Raw genomic sequence first — 11,068 nt, forward strand, 5'->3', positions numbered from 1 at the left:
TACAGGCGCCCGCCACCACGCCCGGCTAATTTTTTGTATTTTTAGTGGAGACGGGGTTTCACCGTGTTAGCCGGGATGGTCTCGATCTGCTGACCTCGTGATCTGCCCGCCTCAGCCTCCCAAAGTGCTGGGATTACAGGCTTGAGCCACCGCACCCAGCCTCCCCCTGCAAGCTTTAACTAATGTGGTGAAATGAGCCCAGAGAGTGACTTCAAATGGGTGTAGGTTTCTTTCTGCGGTGATAAAAAGGTTGTAAGATAGATTCTGGTGACAGTTGCACAACTCTGTGAATATACTAAAAACCACTCAGTTGTACATATTCAGTGAGTGAATTGTATGGTATCTGAATTACATCACAATAAAACAGCTATATAAGCACATGTGCACACAACCAGCCCAGAGCCCTGGGGTGTGCAGATGGACGCCTGGGCTTGTGAATGCCGGGCCAGGGAAGCAGCGATTTCTAGCCTCACCCGATGTCACTGAGCTGTGTTTATTGGTGGCATCTGTCAGAGCGGGGCTCTGGGCAGGGCAAGCTGTGAAGTGAAAAGCTGCTGCTCAGTCAGCCTTGTTGCCTGGAGTCTGTGTCTGCCTCAGGCTGCTCCTAGACAGAGGACATTTCTCAGGGGAGCTCTGGGAGCAGGACAAAGGAGTGTGGCGCCCGCCAAGCGCTGAGGGCTGACATGTGGCTCTGCAGAGCTCTGGGAGGTTGCAGAGACTTCCTGGTTGCTCTTCAAGCTGGAAGTCGGGGAGTCTGGCCAACTGCCTTTGCTGTCAGAAATTTGGAGCCTGGGGGCTTCTTAGACTCTGACAGGCGAGACTAGGATACAGGGCTGGAAGTGGGGGTTTTCTGGGCACAAAGAAGTAGATGGACATCTCACCCTGTCCCCATGACCTCATGTGGCACCTGCAACAATCTCCTGTCACCTCTGTGCTGGTGGCATCCAGATTAGCTGCTGCTTTCACCAGCCACACCTCCCGGACATCATTCATGTCAACATTTATTGAGTGCCTGTTGTTTACCTGGTGCTGTTAGTGCTATGAACACAGAGCTGCATAAAACCTTGCCCCTCACCATAACTCCTGGGGAACACACAGGCCGTTGCTTGAAAAGCCAATTTATGCCCAGAACTTTTGCATAGGCCGACAAGGGAATAGCGATGGTTTAGATCCAGTCTCGTTCTTACAATGTGTGTATTCTGCTTGGAAGGTTTTAAGATGGTTCCAGCCCACTTATTAGGGAAATACATACTGAAACCTCAATGACATGCCAGTTTTCACCTAGTAAGTTTGGTAACAATTTTATTTTATTCATTTATTTTTTGAGACACGGTCTCCCTCTGTCGCCCAAGCTGGAGTGCGGTGACGCGATCTCAGCTCACTGCAATCTCTGCTTTCCAGGCTCAAGCCATTCTCCCACCTCAGCCTCCCGAGTAGCTGGGACTACAGGTGTGCAGCCCCACGCCCAGTGAATTTTTTTAGATTTTTTTTTTTTTTTGGTAGAGATGAGGTTTTGCCATGTTGTCCATGCTGGTCTCCAACTCCAGGGCTCAAGCAGTTGTCCCGCCTCAGCCTCCCAGAATGCTAGGATTATAGGCGTGAGCTACCGCGCCCAGCCGATTTAGTAACAGTTTTAAAATATGGCATCCACTGTTGGTATGGGTTCAGGGATCCAGATTCTCTCTTGCACTGCGGATGGGAGTGTAAATTGGGATGGCTGTTTGGAGGGTAATTGGACAAGGAGCAGCACCCATTCCTTGACCCATCCACCCTGCCTCTGGTAGCCACTGTGGAGAAACAGTGTCTTTGCATTTAGGGGACTTCCACAAGGACATCATGACAGCGTTGAGAGCAATAGTGACGGTTGAGAAACAGCCAGAGGCCGGGCACGGTGGCTCACACCTGTAATCCCAGCATTTTGGGAGCTGAGGTGAGAGGATCACTTGAGGTCAGGAGTTTGAGACCAGTCTGGGCAACATAACAAGACCCTGTCTCTACAAAAATAAAAAAACAAAAGAAAGAGCCAAGTAGACACATGGCAGAGCCACACCTTGGAATGTCATTGCCATTTAAGAAGGTTGTGATATAGGCCGGGCCATGCTGTGGGAGCCTGTTTTTCCTCAGATCCCAGCACTTTGGGGAGTTCGAGAGATCGGTGGACAATGCAGGGCACAGAGATCAAGACCATCCTGGAGCAATATTTTTGAAAACCCTATCTCTACTAAAATATTAAAAAGAAAACTAGCCGGACAGGTGCATGGGCTTGCAGTCCCAGCTACTCGAGACTGAGGCAGAGAATGGGGTAACTCCGGGAGGCTGGAGCTTGCAGTGAGCTGAGATCCGCCACTGCACTCCAGCTCCAAGGAGCAGAGAGCCAGACCAGCTCTCAAAAAAAAAAAAAAAAGCTGTGACATCTGGTAGGTGCTGGTCTAGGTGTCAAGAAAGCAGGTTCCAGGATGATTTTAATTAAAAAGAAGGCCTAATCCAGCTTCTCCTGTGAACCAACTCGGCCCCGAGCACATCCTCAGGGTTCCGCCTTTTGGGAGTGGACCCATTTCCCTGCCCAGACCCAAGAGAGCTCTGGAGGGATGAAGGTTAATGACTGTCTGCACGAGCATCCCCAGGCTCCACTGCCCAGTCCTGGGGAGGAGGGAGTTGGCTGCTCCCGGGTGCATTTGGCAAGTTGCTGCCATGTGTTTGGACAAGAGGAGCCTGGGGAGGCCAACCAAGGCCTGAGACACACTCTGGGACGTCGAAGGATACGGGGTTGAGGGTCCAACTCCTTCCTAGGCTGCCCCTGATGCTGGGGGTAGGAGGTGACAACCAGGCTCTACCCAACTGTGGATCAAGAGCCCCTGGCTGGGCCGGGTGCGGTGGCTCACGCCTGTAATCCCAGCACTTTGGGAGTCCGAGGCAGGTGGATCCCCTGAGGTCAATACAAAAAATTAATTTTGTATTTTTAAATACAAAATTAGCCGAGTGTGGTGGCAGGCACCTGTAATCCCAGCTACTGAGGAGACTGAGGCAGGAGAATCACTTGAACCCGGGAGGCGGAGGTTGCAGTGAGCTGAGAATGTACCATTGCACTCCAACCTGGGTGATAAAGCAAGACTCTGTGGGGAGCGCTGAGTTCTGGAAACAGGGTCCCCACAGCCTCTGGACTGGATAGATGAAGTCCAGGGCTGGGCAAGGGCCTCCTGTCACTGAGATGGCAGGAGATGGGCCTGGGGTGTGTGGCTTCTGGGGAGAAGCTGCCTCTGAGATGGTGTGAGGTGCCGCGTGTGGTGTCCATCAGCCTCTGCTTCTGTACAGGGCAATGTCATAGCTGCAGTCCTGTGTAAGAGTGTGTGGCCAGGCACAGTGGCTCACGACTGTAATCCCAGAACTTTGGAAGGCCAAGGCAGGAGGATTGCTTGAGCCCAGGAGTTTGAGACCAGTCGGGCAACATAGCAAGACCCTGTCTCTAAAAAAAAAAAATTAGCTGGACTTGGTGGCGCAGGCCTGTGATCCCAGCTACTCAGGAGTCTGAGGTGGGAGAATCGCTTGACCTGGGAGGTCAGGGCTGCAGTGAGCCATGATTGCACCACTGCACCCCAGACCGGGTGACAGAGCAAGACCCCGCCTGGAAAAAAAAGAGTGCACGTGTGTGTATGTGTGTGTGTGTGTGTGTGTGTGTGTACATGTACATGTGTGCTTATTCAACACATTTATTGAGCAGCTGCTTGGAACCCGCCAACAATAGATTGGTAAACAACAGAGACAAGACCCTGCTCAATCTAGAGGTGACATGGGGTGGGAAAGGGGGCAGATCACAGGAAGAAAGGCACATAATTGCAGACAGTGGTCCGTGCCATGAAGGAGATGAAGCGGGGCAGTGTGGTCTGAGCGGGGCCATCGGGCTGGTTCAGATAAGGTGGTCAGGAGGCCTTTGTGAGGTGACAGCTAGTCTGAAGCTTGAACTTGGACCGAGCGCCAGGCAGGTCAAGGTCTTGGAGCAGAGAGAGCAGCAAGTCCGAAGGCCCTGGACGAGCCTGCTGGGTGTAGCTGCAGGGAATACCGCTTGCTGGGCGTCCTAAGCCACAGAGTGTATTTCCTCGCAGTTCGGTGGCTGGAAGTCTAGGATGGAGGTGCTGGCGGGGCTGGTTTCTCCTGAGACCACTCTCCGTGGCTCACAGATGGCATCTCCCTGTGTGTCCTCATGTGGCCTTCTCTGTGCACGAACAGCCCTGGCGTCTCTCCCCTTCTTGCAGACACACCAGGCACACTGGACTAGGGCCCACCTGTGTGACCTTGTTTTACCTCAGTCCCCTCTTCAAAGGCTCTGTCTTCAAATACAGTCACGGATGTTCTAAGGTGCTGGGGGGTTCAGCTTCAGCGCAGGAACTGGGGCCAGTGTTCAGTCTGTAGCAGGCCCTGAGGTGGCAGCAGGCAGGCTTAGCGGGTTCTAGGAGAGCCCACATGCCTGGATCGCCTGCGTGCTGGGGAGAGGACCTGGTGGGGAGGACAGGAGTGAGGTTTGAAGGGGAGAGGACCTGGTGGGGAGGACAGGAGTGAGGTTTGAAGGGGAGCACGGACCTGGTGGGGAGGACAGACCAGGGAGGGAGGACAGGAGTGAGGTTTGAAGGCAGGCGAGGCTAGGGGTGTGCTCTGAGGGTTGCTGGAAACCACTGGAAGCCCAAGTGGGAGTCCGGGCTAATCTGCAGCTGGTTTGTGTGGGATGGTGCAGCCCTGTGGGACAGAGAGAAGGGCAAGGTCAGGGTTCCAGTCCGTTTCTTACTCCGAGAAGTAGCCCCTGCTGCATAGACGGGGCCTCAGCGAGACACACGCCTGCATTGCTCTCCCCTCCTGAGCGCACTTCCGTTCTCTCCCTCTCCGAGAATTAAAGGCTGGTGGGTGTCTCACCACTACGTGTCCACGTTCCTGTCTGGAGTGATGCTGACCTGGTGAGTAGCCCCTCGCTGGGCCCCTCCAGCCTCCCAGGGAGTAGAGCCTGGGGCCCGGGAATGGGGAGGGGTCTGATCCTGACGGCGGTGGTGGGGGGCTCCAGGGCCAAATTGGGAAAGTATGAGCCTGCAGCTGGGTCAGGCCGCTGTGCTGGCCCCACCCAGCCTGTGAGGGGGTTCTCCAGGGAATGGTTTCAGGTGTCCCTGGCCAGGGCAGAGGTAGCGGGGCCGCAAGGCTGGAGAGAGCAAGTGAGGCTGGGCACTGAAAGAGACTGTGGAGGACAGAGGGGTCACAGGGAGTTAGCGCTTCTGCACGGCCATGTGGACTCCTGTGCTTCTAGAAAAGAAGATGGGATGACCTTGCCCAGCCCCAGGGATAGAAAGGCGGAAGTCAGGACCTCAGTTTGACTTTATACACCTTTTCCCCTCTCCTGGTTGGAATGGAGTCGAGGCGGGGAGGAATGTCTCATTTCACAGTGGGCCCACCTTTGTTTTTTCCTACCTTCTCTCCAGGCCTAATGGACCCATTTATCAGAAGTTTCGCAACCAGTTCTTAGCATTTTCCATTTTTCAGAGTGAGTGACTGTTGCCTGGATTTGGGGGAAGGGGCATGGTTTTCTGAGACTTTCACCAAGGGAGGGCCCCAGCTGACATCAGTGCTTGCCTGTGTGGCAGGGAGACCAGACTGAGGGAGAGGGTCCCAGAAATCCAGAAAGAGAGCTGTCCCTGCCCCAGGTCAGCTCCACCCACCTTCCAGCCCCTAGCACTGCCTGCTCCTTCCCCAGGCTGGAACCCTGCCAACTGTGGCCTTTGGGAACTGAGTAGCATTGGGGGCACCAGCCTTTTTTCCAGTCCTAAATAAGTCCTCCAAATGGAAATACACATTATTTTTCTCATCTGAAAATCGCTCTGAATTTGTATACAATGAGCTGGTTCCAAGGGTTGCCTCTGGGGAGAGGGGCTTGGATGGTTGGGGACAGGGACAGAGTTTTACTTTTCACCAACCTGTTTGTTCCCTTTAAATTTTATCCCATGTGTGTATTGCCTTTCTTTTTCTTTTTTTTTTTTTTTTTGAGATGGAGTCTCGCTCTGTCGCCCAGGCTGGCGTGCAGTGGCGCCATCTTGGCCCACTGCAACCTCTGCCTCCCAGGTTCAAATGATTCTTCTGCCCCAGCCTCCCAAGTAGTTGGGACTGCAGGTGCGTGCCACCATGCCTGGCTAATTTTTTTATTTTTAATAAAGATGAGATTTCACCATGTTGGCCAGGGTGGTCTGGAACTCCTGACCTCAGGTGATATACCCGCCTCTGCCACCCAAAGTGTTGGGATTACAGGCATGAGCCACCGCACCCTGCCGTTTCTTTTTCTTTTTTTTTTTTTTTTTGAGATAGGGTTTCTCTCTGTCACCCAGGCTGGAGTGCAGTGGTGTGATCTCGGCTCACTGCAACCTCCGCCTCCTGGTTCAAGCGATTCTCCTGCCTCAGTCTCCCAAATAGCTGGGATTACAGGTGCCTGCCACCATGCCCGGTTAGTTTTTGTATTTTAGTAGAGATGGGATTTCACCATGTTGGCCAGGCTGGTCTTGAACTCCTGGCCTCAAGTGATCTGCCTGCCTTGGCTTCCCAAAGTGTTGGGATTACAGGCACAAGCCACCATGCCTGGCTGTATTGACTTTTCAGATACCACAACCTACATTTTAAATTAAAACCTGCTTGCAAACAAATACAAATATATAAAGCCAAGAATGGAAGTTATATGTCAGCCCACCTAAGGGGTGATCAATGTTAATTAAGATCTATGTCCTCTCAGAAGTTTTTATTCATAAATATGTATATACATGTGCGTATTGCTTTACATATATTTTACAAGTATGGGATCTTTCTGTACATAGAGCTTCACTATTATAACCTGCCTTTTGAATTTTTAAGTTTATCATAGCTATTTTTCATGTCATTATCACCTCATTTTTAGCAACAACGAAGTATCCCCTTGGATGGAACTCTCTCTTGTGTCTTAGCATTGCACACAGCTCCCAACATAGCACTGGCATAGCTTGCATTCCAGCAAGCATCTATTGTCTACTGCATGGAAAATTTCAGAAGTTTCGATTCTCGTTGGGGCTTAGATGGGTCCTCACATACCTGAGTTCTGTCTATGTTCTCGATAAGGGCTAAAGCAGGTTCAGACCAAAGGGTGTGTGTGTCTGTGTGTGGTGTGTTGGGCGTGGGAGAGGGTTGTAACCAGGGCACCCTCTCTGCCTCTGCCCAGTAAAGACCCACCAACCTTCTCTTGGGGCAGAGAGGAGGTGTTGCCCTGTCTTCTGGGGACACCATGCCCTGAGCCCGGGCGCTGTGCTCCCCCTGCAGGCTGCGTACAGTTCCTGCAATATTATTACCAGAGGGGCTGCCTCTACCGGCTGCGGGCCCTGGGGGAGAGGAACCACCTGGATCTTACAGTGGGTGAGTAGCTGGGCCTGGGTTGGAGCGGGGGCAGGTGCTGGACCCGCCAGCTCCCCCACACTGGGAGTGCGGCCCAGCGAGCATCTCCCATACAGTGGAGCCAGGCCGCTGCCGTTTATCCCGAAGCGCCTTCCAGAATTCATCCTGGATTCTGTTTCAGCTGCCAAGTGCCAGGCCAGCTGCATAGCAGCCCCTGAGGGCAGGGCCTCTGTGTCAGCCTCTGGAAGTATCTATTTTTGTGTGTGTGTTTTAGAACGTATACACACACACACACACAAAATTAGCCATTTGTCTATAACATGTCTGCATACCAACATGTATAAGTACATAAATGCACATACACGGGGGAGACATGCTTCATTCTTAAGCCATAGGGGTGCCGGTCAGAAAAGTGAGGAGACCCCCTCATTGAGAATTTCAGGGGAAACTGTTTTTAATACAACTCTGCTATCTTTTTTTTTTTTTTTTTTGAGATGGCGTCTCACTCTGTTGCCCAGGCTGCATTGCAGTGGCATTATCTCTGTTCACTGCAACCTCCTTCTCCCGGGTTCAAGCAATTCTCCTGCCTCAGCCTCCTGAGTAGCTGAGATTACAGGTGCCCGCCACCACGCCCAACTAATTTTTGTATTTTTAGTAGAGACGGGGTTTTACCATGTTGGCCAGGCTGGTCTCAAACTCCTGGCCTCAAGTGATCTGCCTGCCTTGGCCTCCTAAAGTGCTGAGATTTCAGGCGTGAGCCACTGCACCTGGCCAACTCTGCTGTCTTTTGACATGGTCATTTCCATCAAATTACTCTGCTAAGTAGGTCCTCCTGTCTCAAGACTCAATAGAAGTGATGCATGTGAGAATTCATGATAAAATGCAAAGCCCTGTGCAGATTAAAGAAATTAGTAGGCCGGGCGCGGTGGCTCAAGCCTGTAATCCCAGCACTTTGGGAGGCCGAGACGGGCGGATCATGAGGTCAGGAGATCGAGACCATCCTGGCTAACCCGGTGAAACTCCATCTCTACTAAAAAATACAAAAAAACTAGCCGGGCGAGGTGGCGGGCGCCTGTAGTCCCAGCTACTCGGGAGGCTGAGGCAGGAGAATGGCGTGAACCCGGGAGGTGGAGCTTGCAGTGAGCTGAGATCCGGCCACTGCACTCCAGCCTGGGCGACAGAGCAAGACTCCGTCTCAAAAAAAAAAAAAAAAAAAAAGAAATTAGTAACAGCATAGCGCCCGGCACCTGTGCGTGCTGTCAGGGCCACCTGGCTCTTGGTGACTTGAGGAGTGACAGCAGTCGGGCTGGGTGACAGGGCTGCTATTGCCATAGTGAATGCCCACCCAGCTATGACAGGTGAGGGCTGACCCTCCGCATGTGTGACTGTGCCTGGCTCATCTTAGGGTGACTGGCGTGGCTGGGGGTGGGTGTCTGGTGGGGCTTTGGGGGCAGCAGAGCCCCTCAGTGGGTCCTTTTTCTTCCCTCCTCTCCACAGAAGGGTTCCAGTCCTGGATGTGGCGGGGCCTCACCTTTCTCCTGCCCTTCCTCTTCTGTGGCCATGTGAGTTCCCCTGGAGTTTGTGGGTATCTCCTGTCTGGGCTGACCCCCAGGAACAGAAGGTCTTCAGGCCTTGCCCTCTTTCTCCATCCGTCCCCATGCTGGGCCCCGTGGCATCCTGGGGCCTGGGCAGCCTCTGAGCCCGGGGATGCCAAGGCAGGAGCCAGAACTGGCCCAGCCCTGCCCTGGCCTCGGGTACCTGCTCATTTTGGGGGGTGTCTGTCAGTGCTGTGGGTAGTTGATACCCAAAGTTGGGTGGGGGGCCTGGGCATCTCCCTGGCTTTCTACGTGGCTGGCCAGGGGAGCCTGGTGGGTGAGCAGCGCCTGCCTTCCTCTCTCTAGTTCTGGCAGCTCTACAATGCCGTCACGCTGTTTGAGCTCTCCAGCCACGAGGAATGCAGAGAATGGCAGGTATGGAGGGTGGGGGCATGCTGGGGTGCAGATTCCTGGGGGAGGGCTGGGATGGCAGATGTGGGGGTGGGGTGTATGCATGTGTGTGGTGTGCTGGGGAGGTTCCTGGGGCAGGCTGGGCTCGAAGGTATGGGGTGTGTGTGTGTGTGTGTGTGTGTGGTGTGCTTGGGGGGAGGCTCCTGGAAGGGCTAGGGGTGGAGCCTCTCCCAATCTATGGATCCCAAGGAGGTTCGCCCCATAGAGCCCTTCCCAGGCCTTGCCTAAGCCTGAGGCCTCACCCCGTCACCCGGGTCTCCTGAATCTCTGCCTTCAATGGCAAAACCCTGCAGTTTGGGAGTAGCTGTGCTGTAGATTCTGGGGTGCTGGGGGCAGGGGTTCAGCAGGGCAGATGCCCCAGCCTGGCCCTCCTCTCTGGACTCCCCCAGGTGTTCGTGCTGGCGCTCACCTTCCTCATCCTCTTCCTTGGCAACTTCCTGACCACGCTCAAAGTCGTGCATGCCAAGCTCCAGAAGAACAGAGGCAAGGCAAAGCAGCCGTGAGCCTCAGGCTCCTGTGCCCTCGGCCCAGACTTCAGACTGCAGGGGGCTCCCGGCCTTCTTCCCAGTCGCCATCTCAGGCACGTGGCGTCGCTGGGAGAGGGCCCAGGCCCTGGTCCCCCAACGGACCCCAACGGACTAGGGGAATGTGAGCCCCGCCTGTCCGCCCACCTATTTATGACATATTTAATGCTGGGTCCCCCATCGTCCCTGGAACCCGAGGCCTCCCCCCTGTGCTTGAAGGTGGCTGAGGCCAGGCCAGTCTTCCTGGGGATGGGGCCTGAAGCCTCAGGGAGCCCCTCTGTTCCCACTCCTGTCATTTGAACCCCTCTGGGTTTGGATGTGCCTCGCGGGGTTGGATTTATGCTGACCTGCTACTTACCAGGCCCAGGCTGGGGTGGTGTGAACCCTCAGTGTCCTGTGGCGCCCCCACCCCGGGGCCACTCTGCTTCTGCTGTGAGCCCCCTCCTCGCCCACCCTGCCGAGTGGAGAGGGTTATTTAAGTTCTCAGAGACCCACCGTGTCCGCCTCGTGCTCTTGCCGCTGGGAGCGCTGGGGGCGTCCTGAGTCAGGCTGTGAGCAGAGTCGCCACCAGAGGGCGCTCCGGGCCCTAGGTAGTCCAAGGGGAAAAGGACATTCCTGCCTGCACTTCAGGGTTCCCTGACCCTCCATCCTGCAGCCCACCTTCCTGCAGTCTCACCGCAGGTACCTGGGGAGTGGGACCAAGACCCTTGGCCCCTGTGGAGGGGACCCACCTCCCCTCTCCTTCCCAGAGGTTCTGGATGTTGTGGGAGGGAGGTAGGGGCCGCACCTGAGGTGGGGCCAGAGCCACTGGGCACCACTTGGGTGAGACTCTGCATTCGACAGGAGGTGGAGAGGCCAGCAGGTTCGGCTCAGCACTCTGCCCCGCCATTCATATATGGGCCTCAGCTCCCGCTAACCAAGGCCCTACAAATCCCTAGGCCAGACCTCACAGCAGTGCCCACAGGCGCCGGCCAAAATTCCTCCCCTAAGCATTTTAAAATTTTGAATTTTTTTGGCGTATGGGATAGGTTTCTGTTGCTCAGGGCTGGAGTGCAGGGCATTTGGTCAGGCTCACTGAAGCCTCCTGGCCTTAGGGCTCAGAGATCCTCCCACCTCACCCCTCTGAGCAGCTGGGACCACAAGCAATGCACACCACTG

General features: G+C 54.5%; 1 protein-coding gene across 1 annotated transcript in view; it reads left to right on the forward strand.

Annotated features, from left to right (window-relative positions):
* TMEM120B (transmembrane protein 120B) overlaps window positions 1-10,400 on the forward strand; it is a 65,931-nt gene extending 55,531 nt beyond the window's left edge. Inside the window, exons 7-12 of the mRNA XM_031650839.1 lie at window positions 4,878-4,943; window positions 5,457-5,518; window positions 7,309-7,401; window positions 8,878-8,942; window positions 9,282-9,350; window positions 9,776-10,400. Of these exons, the coding sequence (XP_031506699.1) occupies window positions 4,878-4,943; window positions 5,457-5,518; window positions 7,309-7,401; window positions 8,878-8,942; window positions 9,282-9,350; window positions 9,776-9,889 (469 nt within the window). The 3' untranslated portion in view covers window positions 9,890-10,400. The remainder of the gene's footprint in view (window positions 1-4,877; window positions 4,944-5,456; window positions 5,519-7,308; window positions 7,402-8,877; window positions 8,943-9,281; window positions 9,351-9,775) is intronic.
* The last annotated feature ends 668 nt before the right edge of the window (window positions 10,401-11,068 follow it).

The sequence above is a fragment of the Papio anubis genome, chromosome 9, assembly GCF_008728515.1.
Source record: "Papio anubis isolate 15944 chromosome 9, Panubis1.0, whole genome shotgun sequence".
Lineage (NCBI taxonomy): Eukaryota > Metazoa > Chordata > Mammalia > Primates > Cercopithecidae > Papio > Papio anubis.